This window comes from Helianthus annuus, chromosome 11, assembly GCF_002127325.2.
Source record: "Helianthus annuus cultivar XRQ/B chromosome 11, HanXRQr2.0-SUNRISE, whole genome shotgun sequence".
Taxonomy (NCBI): domain Eukaryota; kingdom Viridiplantae; phylum Streptophyta; class Magnoliopsida; order Asterales; family Asteraceae; genus Helianthus; species Helianthus annuus.
In genome coordinates, this window is record NC_035443.2 from 43,296,964 (window position 1) to 43,311,768 (window position 14,805).

The 14,805-nt window shown below is 35.1% G+C and overlaps 2 protein-coding genes across 13 annotated transcripts; one reads left to right on the forward strand and one right to left on the reverse strand.

Annotated features, from left to right (window-relative positions):
- Positions 1 to 841: 841 nt before the first annotated feature.
- LOC118484008 (ADP-ribosylation factor-like protein 6-interacting protein 4) lies at positions 842 to 1,405 on the reverse strand. The gene is made up of 2 exons (XM_035979871.1): positions 1,147 to 1,405; positions 842 to 1,104 (listed from the first exon to the last, which is right to left on the reverse strand). The coding sequence occupies exons 1-2, from the start codon at positions 1,403 to 1,405 to the stop codon at positions 842 to 844; spliced, it is 522 nt and encodes a 173-aa protein (XP_035835764.1).
- A 6,713-nt stretch (positions 1,406 to 8,118) lies between these two features.
- Positions 8,119 to 14,497, forward strand: LOC110890142. 12 transcript variants are annotated; one of them, XR_002564269.2, is made up of 12 exons: positions 8,119 to 8,474; positions 8,559 to 8,658; positions 9,243 to 9,371; positions 9,471 to 10,355; positions 10,573 to 10,700; positions 10,766 to 10,883; positions 11,044 to 11,129; positions 11,212 to 11,321; positions 11,402 to 11,481; positions 12,151 to 12,276; positions 12,980 to 13,077; positions 13,854 to 14,497. XR_002564269.2 is itself a non-coding variant. In XM_022137711.2 (4 exons), the coding sequence occupies exons 1-4, from the start codon at positions 8,347 to 8,349 to the stop codon at positions 9,576 to 9,578; spliced, it is 465 nt and encodes a 154-aa protein (XP_021993403.1). In that variant the 5' UTR covers positions 8,128 to 8,346; the 3' UTR covers positions 9,579 to 9,678. The 12 variants fall into 12 exon arrangements, 1 of the variants encoding a protein (XP_021993403.1); XR_002564270.2 differs by having other exon boundaries at positions 12,158 to 12,276; positions 12,989 to 13,077; XR_004871576.1 differs by having other exon boundaries at positions 12,158 to 12,276; positions 12,989 to 13,077; positions 13,857 to 14,497.
- The last annotated feature ends 308 nt before the right edge of the window (positions 14,498 to 14,805 follow it).

Consider the following 14,805-nt stretch of genomic DNA (forward strand, 5'->3'; position numbering starts at 1 on the left):
ATACTTCAACACTTCATCCACTTCAACCTTTTTGTATTATTTCCAGTTGAGAGCAGATTTTGGCATTTGAGGATCTTTATTCATCTTTTCAATTCTATTAACTTCCTCATTAAGGGCCTCAAGGGGCCAGTCTTTGAAATCAGATCTGTAGGCTTCGTAGGGCTTGGTTTCCATGATAGTGTTTAAGAAATCATTTCTTAATGTCTTTTCTAGCTCAGCATTTGGTGACAGATTTGACATATTCTTACTCAGGTCTCTAGCAAAATCTTCCAACTTCTTGACTTCACCAAGCCAATGTTGCATGCGAGCTGATAAATTAATGTCTCCTAGCCCTTTACACTCTTCATTTTCCTTATCTTCTGCTTGCTTGCCCTAGTTTAAGATATTCATAAATATTCTTTGGAGTTTCAAATCCCTGAAGAGATGGGAAAATTCTTTTAGATGGATCATCCTCTGTGTAAAATTGAGTCATTTCATCTTGAACTGCAAGCAGTTCCAGAGGGAAAGTTACTGCCAATGGGTTGATCTTTGTTGATGGAGGTGGGACGAATGGTTTGGGTGAAGTTTGAATGAACGGAGTAGCTGATAACGGAATTGGTGCGGGTATATCTTTTTCTTCCTTCTCTTCTTCATGCACCATGAATTTTCTCTTTCTTGTGTAAACATGTTTTGGAGAAGGAGGAGTTACGGAAGAAAAAGGTGCCATGACTGTAACGGTTGATTGTGATGGAAATTGAAATTGGGTAGAATCAGTGGATTGACTAACAACTGTTGAAACAACTGGTGTCTCAACCGCTGTTGTCTTAACATATGCTGAAACATTTGTTGCATCAACAATTGTTTAAGTCGAGGTTGACAATGGTGATGAGGATTTTGTATTCTGCTTTTTAGCAGGTGGTTTTTCTGGTGAGAGTTTTGTTTTAGGTGTATTAGAATCTGACTTCTTAGGTTCAGCAGTGGTTTTGAGTTTCGCAGCAGTGGTTGGTTTTTCTGGTGGTGATTCGTTATCTATCTGTGATTTTCTACTATTTGAAGTTCGAATGTTAAGCACTTCATCTTCCTCTTTTGTATGCTTCCTCTTCTGTTTTCGTTCAATCTTCTTATCTGTCTATTTGTTAACGGAATCATCAATTCCCTTTTTCTTACCAGTATCAGATTTTCTAGGAGATTTTGCAGAAGTTTGCTTGGCAGGCTTTGGATTTTGTTTTGGCTGATTCCTTGGTGTTGGTTTGCCAAAGTTTTTCATGGAATCCTTTTCCCTCTTTTCAGCATCATCTTCATCGTTCTTTTCAAACACAGGTGTAGGGGTAGTACTAGTTAACTTTGCAATGCATTCTTTTATGCCCTTGATGTCAGCCTGTGTGTCTTTGTATCTTGCTTCAACCATAACTCTTATTAGCTTCATGTGGGAATTAAGTTGAATCTCAGCCAGTTCCCTTTGAGCTGCAAGAATGGGTTGTACCGAATTCTAAAGCTCTTGGCATAACTGCTGATGAGAAGGTCGACTTTTGAAAGCATCCACCAACTGCTTCAATTGATCTTTCATATCAGCAACAGTTGTTTCCAAGTTAGATATCATGTCCGTCAAATCCTGGTATTTTAATCCATCACCTAACTTAATAGGATCATCTGAATTCCCACCAGAGGTGGTTGTATCTGCTTTTGAAAGAGGAGGTATCTCCAAATTTTCATTAGCAGATGCCCCTTGTTCTTGGTTCTGGGGACTTCCCTCTGCATCAGTGGTTACCTTAGTGATCTCACCCGTGGTTAACTTGAACTCACCAGTGGATACCTTGATAGACACAGCAGTGGTTGCCTTCAAGGGAGTCTAACTGATGAAACTACTATCCAAATGTAAATCAGTGGATTTGACATTTATAGTAGCTGCTCCACTTGAAATACCATCAAGAATTTGCTGAAATTCAAGAGGTGTAGCCTCCTTAACTATTTCTGGGTTAGGTAATTGAAAAGGTTCAGACATAGCTATTGTTGAAGTTAAACTCTCAGTAAAGTGTTCGTGAGAGGGATTGCTATCACTCTGAATGTCTATAGCTTGAAACAGTGTTACAAACTTTGGTGGAATGGAAGATGAAGGGATTGCTGTCGAAAGACACATTGCCGCGGGAGAAGGGCTTTTAAGTATACTCTCATATGAGGGTATGACATCATATTGTGGTGTCTCTGTGAATACAACATGTTCCTTTTGTGAGGAATCCTGAGGAGTTTGGTTTATGGGTTGAGATCTTTCCACATGTTGTGAGGAAGTAGCAACAGTGGTTTGTAGTGACATCTGTGTTGTCACGGGGTTAACCTCTGGGATCTCATCTTCCAGAGGACCCGTTTTGCTGGTTTCGATGGGCTTTTTGGATTTTGTTTTGGTCTTTTTGAGTTTTGTTGGTGGGGGTCTCACAACAGTGGTTGTAGTGCTGTGATCACCAAGAGAAATGGGCTCAGCAACAGACGTTTGAGGAGCAGTTGTAGACTCATCTAAAATTTCCTCATTCCCCTTTGCTTCAGTTTTGAAAACATCTGACTCTTTAGCCATAAAACGAGTAAAAGTTAGACTATTCATTTTAATACCTTCACCTTTTCAAAAGCTTTTTGAGAAACATGTTTTTGCTGGTAGTAGCTTAATAGTCTAGGAAACAAAAGAAAACCAGCAGTTTTCCCCTTTTTAATAGCAACAACTTTCCCTTTTTTAATAGCAGCAGTTTTGCCCTTTTTAATAGCAGCAATTTTGCCCTTTTTAATGTTATTTAAATTTGCAACCAAATCAGCAAACAGTGCTTGGGAGTAGTTAAAATCAGTATTTGTCAAAATTGCATACCCCAATGACTGAATTTTCAAAGGTATTTCATTAAAAGAAGTAGTTTTATTTGAGAGACATATTAAGAGAGTATGGAACAGGAATTTCGTCGGCGGTGGAAAATTACCTTTAAACATAGTTGCCTTATTCAACTCTCCATCATATCCCCTCCCCTTCAAGTATGTTTGAATCTCATTTTTGGCAAAGAGGTCTTACCTGCCAAGTCGTATACCTCAAATGTTGTTGATATGGTACTGGGGGTAATAGCAACCGATTCACCTCCGACTTTTGAAGTTATACTTACGGCCACATTGTTTTGTTCTTCAATATCGCATTAGCCCAAAAATCGCGAAGCGTCTCTTGGAAAATGGGAGCATCGGCGGTAAGAATGACCTTATATTTTGATGATGTAAGAACACCAATCATCGAATGATAGAGAGTATTGTTCTCGGTTTTCTCAAAAATAGCAACGTAGTTATGCGATTTTTTCATCACCAAAGTCATGATCGGAATTGAAAGTTGCGAGAGGTTGACGAAGAAGTGTTGAAGAAGAAGGTGGAAACCGCTTTGCTGAATAATAAACTCCAGACGAAAGTAAAACCTCTGTTTGGGGATGAAATAGCGGTTTATAAAGTGAAAAGGTGAATGCTGACGTGTTAGAAGTTAGAAAGATCTGATGGCTAACAACTGTCCACGTCACAACCTCTGCTCTGATAATGGATGGCAGTTGTTGAGAAAACCATTATTGGCCAACAACAGATGTTAGGCAACCTTAGTAACTCAGCAGTCCTCAGATTAAACAGAACCTATGAGAACAGACAATACCCTTCAGCAATATTTGGAAACCACTGTTGGGCAACAACAGATTTTATACAACAATAGTAAGTTAGCAGTCCTTTCAACAGACTTTTAATATAAAGGAATAAATTGATATTAAATATCAGCAGCCATTTAATGCAAAACATTTAAAAAATAAATTTTCATGGGAAAGCTATAAAATTAAATATCAAGAAACTGAAAGGACAAATTTTAAACCTTTGCCAAAAAAAAAATATAAAAAAAACCTCTTCATTTAAAGACCAACAATAATCTACATGGCAAACAAAGGCTACTACCACTTCATCGGACACAAATGTTGTAAACAGTGGTAAATCAACAGTGGAGCAATAACAGATGTTCAGAACTGTTGAACAGTGGTAAATCAACAGCAATAAAAAACCTCTTTATTTAAAGACGTTGAGCAATAACAGATGTTCATAACTTCTATTGTGTTAATCATTGACAATTTTTTGGAAACTGCTGTTGGGAATAACATATGTTCGCACTAGTAGCAACTCAACAGTCGTTACAAAAAAAAGGAATTGTTGAGCAATAACAGTTGAGCAATAACAGTTGAGCAATAACAGATGTTCAGAACTGTTGAGCAGTGGTAAATCAACAACAGTAAAAAACCTCTTCATTTAAAGACGTTGAGCAATAACAGATGTTTAGAACTTCTATTGTGTTAATCATTGACAATTCTTTGGAAACTGCTGTTGGGAATAACAGATGTTCGCACCAGTAGCAACTCAACAGTCGTTACAAAAAAACAGGAATTAAGAGAAGAGACAATACCTTTAAACAATGGATGAATCTTTTGCCAAACAGATGTTTTAAAAACAGCTGTTTTCAACAGACTTTTAAAGATTTTTTGTCAATTTTTTTTCTAAATACCTATTTTTTAAGAATGTTCAGAACTTCTATTGGTTTGATGGTTGACAATCCTTTAGAAACCGCTGTTGGGAATAACAGATGTTGGCAACAGTAGCAACTCAACAGTCCTTACAAAAAACAGGAATTATGAGAACAGACAGTACCTTTAAACAGTGGATAAATCTTTTGCTGAACAGATGCTGGCAACAATAGCAACTCAACATTTACAATAACAGGTATCAACACTAACAACTCTTGATGCTCAAATCAGTAAAAATAAAATGCTCTACAAAAATTAATAGAATTAAAATTTACATATCACATATGATGATAGATCAACGATTACATTAAGAACTGAACAACAAAATTTAATAATCTTCAGCTCTTGAACAGTAGCCCTATCCTCATATACTTGATCCTCAACTTCCTTGATAAAGCGATACTTTAAATCATAAGAACCTACAGAAAGATATGATTACATTTTTAACTTGTATATTTCTTCAACTCCGATGTAAAAGAAGGATATAATGGTAGTAAAACGTATTGAGAAAGCTTCTGCACTGTTTTTGAATTTCGAAGTGCAGAAAGACATCACCAAAACACCTCTTCAGCTCTTCAGCTCTTGAACAGTAGCCCTATCCTCATATACTTGATCCTCAACTTGCTTGATAAACCGATACTTTAAATCATAAGAACCTACAGAAGGGTATGCTGACATCTTTAACTCTTGAATGTGGAGCGAAATTCATATATGTTATTTAACTTGTATATTTCTTCAAGTCTCATGTAAAAGAAGGATATAATAATCGTAGTAAAAAATTAAATATCAATAAACTGAAAGAACAAAAATAAAATTACAAAAAAACAGGTGCTCAAAATTACCATTAACTTCTTCATTTATCATAAAGAGGTACTCCACTTTCTGCACTTCAGATTTCAAAAACAGTGCAGAAGAACTCCCCACTGCTCGCTCGGTAAAAAGCTGAAATATATCAACACCTTAAAATAAATATTATCAACATATATCAACAGTTTAAAAGAATCCACAAACCTAAAATAATCCGCAAAGCCAAGGTCAAAGGTGAGTATGTGAAACAGAGCTTCCATGAAACAACGATGTTGGAACAATGATATTGGAACAAAGAACTGTATATATGAAGATTAACCGGCTCAATCATGAGAGATATGATCGCAAATATAAAGGAGAGAGATAAATTGAAATTTGAATGTGGAGCCAAATTCATATGTAGATATGAGCGAGAGAGATTTGAATGTGGAGCCAAATAATTATATCTTATTTATAGGATTAGAATATATATGGTTTGAATTTTGAATGTGGAGCCAGAATTTTGAATTTTGAACGTGAGAAGAAGTTTTTTGAATTTTCAATAAACATCAGTACTTTAAATTATGAATGAGGGCAGACCTTTGAAAATGTGGATGTGGGCCAACTTTGAATTTTAAACTCTTTTAATATTAGGCATTATGATGTAATAATGACATAAGAAAAACGTTATTGGACATGCTCTCAAGCTGACACATCAGTTTTTCTTATGTCACTTGGATTTCTCCTTTTATAGAAAGTATAGATGTTTTAGGCGGAAAAATAGAATTCTAGAGTCATAGTGATTGTCATGTGTCTCAAATTGGTTTACTTTATTATATGTATAGAAGATCCCTTTAACTGGTTTTTATAGTGTATAGGTTTCAAGACAATTATGTATTAAAATGGTGTGTGTGTGTATAGTAACAAGTCTCAAAATTTTATTAAGCTACATCTAGTTAAGTTTAATTAAATGACATTTAGACTTAACTAGAAATATATGATTTTAGGAATAGATAAAAAGTAGCAGTTAGGATTCATTTAAGAATTAGATGGGCTGTGATGAAAACATAAGTGGGCTGTACATATCTTGGGCTATAGTTAAATATTAAATGGCCTCTTTACGATGGACTACTACTACAACAAAATGGTATTTGTTTAGAAGTAAAAAATTGTTGTTCAAAATAAAATGTACAAGTACACTATTGGTATTTGTTTAGAAGTAAAAAATTGTTGTTCAAAATAAAATGTACAAGTACACTATACGTGTATCAAGCCCCTGAATTTTATGCAGCTTCATTAATCTATGCATAACAGTGTAATATGTGAGCTCTATTTTATATAAGATTCCTGTTAATAACTTTGTCCAGTATTTTTAATATTGTGCAGATTAGATTTCTTCAATATTTAACAGTGGTATCACAGAGTGACTGCTAAGAATGAAGGATACCGAATCAACAGAAGAATATATTCTTCAATCAGGTGGTCTCACAGGGCCGATCCCAAGAATTCGTGTACCATGTTCGAACTCGAAAAAGTGCCCTTAGGCCTTAAAGAAATTGGGTATTAGGCGGTCTAAACCTAATGACAATGGGCTAATAACTAATCTAAACCATAAATATAGTTTTGTAAGTGAGCCTATGTTCGTGTTTACAGGGCCGGCTCAACCATTTTGGTGGCCTAAGGCGAAGTAAAATCTTGTGGCCTTTTTCCCAAAAAAAATGTATGTGATTGAAAGTTAAACTTGAAGGGCCCAAGTGTAATTATTTGAAAGATTGTGTTAAAATTTAAAAACAAGAAAAAAAATGTGAACCAAGGATTCAAACCCAGGTCTCACCAACATCCATACATACACAAAACCACTACACTACAACCATCAATCTGTTGATAATCCACACCATAAATCTTTTATAAATGGATTGTGGTTTTATCAAATTATGGAGGCCTTATAGTTTTGGTGGCCCAAGGCCCAAGCCTCATTTGGCTTACCCTTGGGCCGGCCCTGCGTGTTTATATGGGTATACCCGATTAATTTATTTTTTTACATATAACTATCAGTTTTTTTTTTAAATAACCAGCCCTTCAAAATATCGGGCCCTGGCCGGTGGTACTCCCCGCCCACCCTCAGGGCCGGCCATGGTCTCAGTTGTGAATAAGATGCACTGACCCGTGAAATCGATCCAAGACCGAAAGATAGTAGAGAAGATACTTTGAAGTTTGTCTAGAAGAGTCAAACGGCTTGTCTACTTTGTCCCTTCAAACTTTAATGGGTCACTAAAATCTCACAAGTCACAAGTTACACATTAAGCAATTTGATACAAGAACGATGCGGCATACCTTCATATCTCAAGTTTCTTTGAATAAAAGTTCATGAAAATATAATTCCTTGAATAAAAGTTCATGAAAATATAAAGGAAAGACTTCATATCATGGAAAAGATGTAAAAATTTATATAACCAAGATAAGTCTGTGGCAAGGGAATAAGGAGGAAAAAAAAGGTAAACAATTAAAAAAGAAAAAAAGCAAGATTTTGGTTATAAATTTGTTAAAGGGATTTAGAGTTAAAAGAAAAAAAGTAAACAATTAAAAAAAGAAAAAAAAAGTAAGATTTTGGTTTATAAATTTGTTAAAGGAATTAGAGTTAGAGTTAATAGAAAAAAAGAAAGAAAAAAGTAAGATTTTGGTTTATAATAAATTTGTTAAAGGAAAAGAATATGAAATGGCACATATACCCTCTCACAAACACACGCTCTCTCTACTCTGCGGGCATGTTTGGCTTAACTTATTTTCAACTTTTCTAAAAGTCCTTTTGGAAAAAATAAGTCAGAAAAACCTGACTTCTAGCTTTTGCAAAGGATTTTGCCTTCAAAAGGAAAGCCAAACACCCTCTGCGTCTTCACTTCAGGCTTCATCATCTTCTTCGAACCGATCACAAACACACGCTCTCTCTACTCTGCGTCTTCACTTCAGGCTTCATCATCTTCTTCGAACCGAACCGGGTTTCTAGCCCTACCCGTTGAACACCATGGCCACCATAGCTTCTTCCCTCTTTTCTCTGCCTTCCCTGCGTGCAACAAATAAAACTCACAGAACAACAACTCTTCTTCCATGCCCTAATTTCCTTCAACCCAACTTGACCCTCGAATTCTCCAGGTATGACTCTCTTCTTTTTTGCTAATTGTTTTCTAGGGTTTGTTGTATTCATTTCTCCAGTTAAGTAATTGTTTTGGTTTGCAGATTGGGGATTTCTTACACAAATAGAAAGGGGTCAAAACAGGTTGTGATTTCTTGCTTGGTTGAAGATTATTCGACAGCTCAAGGATCAGAGTCAAACCCTGTAAGTATATCTTTTTTAATCATTGTTGGTATGATCTTTTCATTCTTTCGTTATGAAAGTTTGCAACTTTGTTGATGAATTAGGCCGTTAATTTTCAACAATCTTTTGTAATTTCTGCTGAATTGAGAGTTAGTGGCTGATATTTGTTTAGACTGAAGGGGAATTATACGATTTGTTAGTTTGTTAATATTTCAATTTGGTCATTCTTAAAATACAATGAATGGACCAAAAGTGGATGCATGACTGACTTGTGTAATCATGAGAACTCGGAATTAGATGCAAATTCATTAACTTTAAATTACATTGCCAACCTTAGAAATCATTTGTGATTTATATCCAAAATTCTTCTTTGGAGGAACTAAGAAAGTTATTAGAATTAAGATCTAAACAAGCTAAAAAGAAATAAACAAAAAAAGACGTCTTTATGTACATATTTTTCTTTTATTAGTCGGATTGATTCAATATCTTTGACTATAACTTTCAAGGGTATTATTGTTTGGTTGCATGGTAACAAGTTCTCATGGTCACCAAAACAAGATTTGCTTAACCAAAGTTGTTCTTTTTTCAACGATGGAAATATATAGGGAGCAACTATTGACCTCAAACTCCCAGGAAGAAACTTGTTAGTGCAGTTTACCTGCAATGCTTGCGGTGTAAGATCACAAAAGCTCATAAACAGACTAGCTTATGAAAAAGGGATGGTTTTTGTTCAGGTATTTCACCTTTGTGGCATGTTATTATATGAATATGTTTTTAATTTCTTTTTATGTATTATGATGATTTCAATGACAATTGTTTACATTTTTATCCAGTGTACAGGATGTGAACAGTATCACAAACTTGTTGACAATCTAAATCTTGTGGTGGAGTACGACTTTCGGGAGGAAATCAATGCGAGTCCGGATGCAGATCAAGTTTGATTCATCGTTCTAATCTGTTTTGTTAATTTGTTCTTTATCTGACAGTAAATATACATTTATAAGCCTTCTTTAATCTATAAGTTATAACGTTTGTTCTCCATCGAGTATTTTATATATCTTTAAAGAGTGTCAATAGTGGTGATGACCATGATATTAATCAGGTTTTGGGTTTTTTCTAACCCGATCAATAAACGGGTTGTGTTAGGGTTGATCTGTTTAATTAAACATGTTGACCTATCAACATGTTTAAAGTTAAAATAATCTATACTATATATATAATGCATATTGCAAGGGCAAGAATGGTCATTTGCCACCTTTTCAACAAGTACAACACTTGAAGCTTTATGTACAATACTTCAAAGCATAAATTTAAAGCTAAAACCTTGAAATCTCTTGCTGATCATTTGGGCTCCAACATTTTGTTCTTTTGAATTTTGAAATTCGTTAATATGGCTCCAACCTTTTGTTCTTTTAAATTTTGAAATTCACATCCTGCTCTCATTTCTCTCTCTCTCTCTCTCTGCTCTGACTTCTCTTTCATCTTGTTCAAGAAAAAACCCTAAAATCACAAAATAGTGTCATAGTAGAATGGAAATTGGATGCTAGATCTGGAACAAATATGGGTTTGCAAAGAGAGAGCGAGCAAATGTTAGAAAGAGGGAGAAAATCGGTGGGTTCTGGCCGCTGGTGGATGGCATATAGAGTGGCGGAAATTGGATGGCTTCTTTTGTAGTTGTTTAGATCTGACGAGAAAATAATCGTTGTTGTTCCACAAAGGTAACCTTCAAACCCTAAAATGTCTAAATATTACGAGAAAAATAGACTGGTTATTTTCATTATATTCATCTTTCTTCCCTTTTGTTGTTCGTCTAACTTGAGGGAGAAGTCCCGTTGGGCTCTTAATAGGTAATTTCATTAGGGTTTACCAGTTGTGGTCCACTGGCTTAACAAGAATTAACCGTCATCATTTGAATTATTTCCTTCTATTTTTTAGGGTGTTTTTGCTGCGACATATGAGACGAGTACTGGGATCCTCAATCGATAACATCATCAACAATTCCTGCATTTCTCTTCTGTCGGAGATGCTGAAGGGTTTATTGGTTTCAAAGTTTTTGCTTTCTGGTAAAGTTTTTACATTGTCCAGTTACATGGAGACCAACGAAAGGTTTATTTTGATTTTTCTAAAGTTGCAGATGTGTTGGATCCAATTATTGCTCTGGTGTTCTCATGGCAAAAGATGGAATTGAATTGTGGCCTACTTTACTTGATGAAGTTCAAGCACGATTTGACACTGATGTTGGCCAGGTATCAGCCAGTTTTAATGACAGATGTATTAATCAATTGTTTGAATGCCCTTTCAAAATTACTTCATCAGGGAGGGAACGTTTTTGTGGTTCTCGTTTGAATATTTCCCATGTATATATGTGTGTATGTAAAGCTTATTATATATGTTTGACTTTATCAGGGAACGTTTTCCATGGCTTCATGGCGTGGAACACAAGTTGCTGTTAAAAAGCTTGGGGATGAACTATTTACCGATGAGGACAAAGTGTGAGTTGTTGTAAACAAATGATCTTTTCAAATGCCCTCTTTGGTTAAAACTTTTTATGAAATTATTTCTGGTTTCGTGCAGGGATGAACTTGAATTACTTAAAAAGATACGGCACCCGAATGTGGTTCAGTTTCTCGGGGCTGTAACTCAAAGTAGTCCAATGATGATTGTGATAGAATATTTTACCAAAGGTGTGCATTTCATTATTTCATAAACCATTGCCATTTTTCACCATTTTAATTTGTCGTAAACTTATGCTATTATATTTCAGGGTGATCTTAAGGCATATTTGAAAAGAAAAGGAGCACTAAAGCCGTTAATTGCGTTAAAATTTGCAATGGATATTGCCAGGTACTTAGATTTTCCGAGTTTAATCATACAATTGATTTATTGTTGGATTAAAATGCTATTTTCGTCCCTTGAGGTTTGGCCAGTTTTGCGACTTTCGTCCAGAGGTTTGTTTTTCCGCATCTGGATCCAAAAGGTTTGAAATCTTCCCATTTTTCATCCGGTTCGTTAACTTCACCCGTTTTTCTCCGTTGAGTCAGAGGTATTTCCGTCTTTTTTGCTAACTTAAAGGGCAATTCGGTCTTTTTCAGAGGTGTTCGTTCTTTTTACATAAAGGGAAAAAGACCGAATTGCCCTTTAAGTTAGCAAAAAAGACGGAGATACCTCTGACTTTACGGAGAAAAATGGATGGAGTTAACGAGCCGGATGAAAAATGGCAAGATTTCAAACCTTTTGGATCCAGATGCGGAAAAATAACCTCTGGACGAAAGTCGCAAAACTGGCCAAACCTCAGGGACAAAGTTGGGATTTTACTCTTTATTGTTAGGAATTTAACTGGTTAATAAAATGCGAACTTTTGGATGAATGTTTAGGGGGATGAGTTATTTGCATGAGATTAAGCCAGAACCAATCATTCACAGAGATCTTGAACCTTCTTTTAAATTTTGATATTAAAAAGATCGATCATGAGTAATGAATTTCTTAGATAGCTTCTTATTGTGTGTGATTAAGTGAACAGAAATATTTTGCTGGACGACTCTGGGCATCTGAAAGTTGCAGACTTTGGAGTCAGCGAGTTACTGAAAGGAACAAATGCAGCCAAACATAAAATGCTTATGAACTATCAAGATACTACCTGTGAGTCTTGTTTGCGGTTATCAAAAACCAGAAACTATTGTTTCTACCATTTAACGTAGAAAGTGGAAAATGCAAACACCGTATTGTATTATTTACTCATAGTTGTTAGTAGTGAATAGCGGACAATAGCGGCAAGCTACCTATACGCCACCTAGCTACAGCGATGATATAGCGGGCGCTATTTTATGTTCAGCGACACACTAAATAAATTGGAAATATTTTATATGTATATCAAATCCAAATTATACGCCTTTTTATATGTATACTTAACAAAAAACTAAAATCCCGCTATTTATATTAAAGCAGAAAAAAACAACAGAACCTAAAACCCCGCTATTTACCTGCTATGGTGGCGCCAAAATCAGATAGCGACACATGAGCGCTTCGCTATGCTATTCGCTATAGCGCTCGCTATGCGCGCTAACAACTATGAATATTTACTTATTACAGAAGTATGCAATATACAATTTCACCAGGTTCAGGTTGTGTAACATAGTAACCATTCGTTACAAAAGTAGTCAGTTTGTTGGATTTAATGGTAAAAGTCGCATATTTTTATTAAAATTGTTTAATAGAAGTTTGTTGCATACATTGAAAAAAGGGAAAAGTACATTGCATTGTCTTGCAGTTTGTTTTATTAAAAATTATAACTATTGTAGATTAGTAGTTGTATAAGAAGTTTATTAATTTGGGTTATGTGTAGCATTGACAGCAAGGCGATATGTTGCTTCAGAGGTGTTCAAAAATGAAGACTACGACACCAAAGTGGATGTTTTCTCGTTTGCTTTAATTTTGCAAGAGGTATGACTTTCAACCCCTATGATGCCTAAGAAAATGGATGAGTTAATTGTTATGAGTTTTTACTTAACCAATTCTAAGAAAAATGGATGATTAATTAAGTATTTGGTTAACTTGCATATTCCTTCTAAAAAACATATGTCGGCAGCTGCATATTGTGTTTTGTAAACTGTATATACCGTGGAGTCTGGTTAACCATAGTGAATTAACCACAGATCAGACTTTACATATAATTATGAAAATGTTGATCTTATTATCAATGAAGAATTTGAGGTAGTGTGGATGCATATGTTGATATAATGCATTTAATGTGCTTGGTTAAATATTAGACTTTGTTACTTAGGTTCTCAATTTAGTTTTTTTTTTTTTTTTTCCGGATTTTTGATCGTTTGCTATTCCTAATTTTCTAACTAAGAACAAGCATGCAATTTTTTTTAGTGAAATGTAGAGATGGCAAGGATTGCCCATTTCTATGAAAGGGGTCGATTTGGGTCATCTTCTTTCCCAAACGGGTAAAAAAGTTGACTATAAATGAAGTGGGTCGAAAGGGTGAAAAGCCCAAACTGTGTTTTAATGGTTACAACGTTCTAAATAGCGCTATTAAATCATTATTTGTAATCATGTTTAATACATAACTTATTTGTAATCATCGTCGTTTAAAATAATGTTTTAGTCAAATATCTTGGTATTGAGTTTATAATTAGTCTTTTTTTACTTTAACATTTTATGATGGTTTTAGTTTGTTGATATATTCATAATTCTCTGTTAATTTTCCTCAGCAGGTGGATCAAGATGGTATTCGAAAGTGCATGAGCGTGGGAACTTAACACAACTGGGCAATGTAACTTCATTTTGCTTCTATAAGCTTCCAATGAAAGACACTTGCATTTTTCAGATGCAATGGATTCTAAACCAGCACTATGTGGTTTGGTAGACGAGCAACCCAAAGTGGTGGTCTTTAATTCGATACTGCGGAACTGGACATGGTGACGTTAATGGTCACTTTCATCAAAACTCGCTGTGTTTGTGTTTGGTCGATCTGCACACTTTTTTATAGTTACAATACCAATCTAAACCCAGTGTTTTAAAAACCGGTAAATACCGGCCGGTTATACCAGTATTACCGTTTCCAGGTGTAAATCCGGTACGAAACACCGCGGTAAATAAGTGAAACGGCATAAGGTTTGTACCGGCGGTAAAATCCGGTATATCGGTTTGAAACGTAATACTGGTACCGGCCCAAGGTTATTCTAGTTTGGGTTGTTACTTATTTTTATTATATATGTTATTTATCTTGCGTAATTTTATATATTGTAATTATTCGTAACTAAAACTTCTTATTGAATATTGTATGAAACGAAAATAGTTATCCTCTAGTTGATGAGGATGGTGATAACAGTGAATTTCATCTTTTATGCGATAATGAACTTGACATATTCAGGGCATGTTTGGATGAGCTTTCCATTTCTCCTTATTGACTTTTTAACATCCTTATCTCCATTTTGGAATAGTCACAACCAAGTGATTTTTTCATTTCTCTTTTTCAATGCCTAAAAAGCTCTTTTTCACCTTATAACCCAAACACCATTTCACAAAAACTGGAAAATCAATAAGTCATAAGGAGATGAAATAAGCTCATCCAAATAGAGACTCAACACTCAAATGGCTTAAAAATATTGTACACTTTCATGAGCTTGTTTGAAAATTGAATGATTTTCAATTATCTTTTGG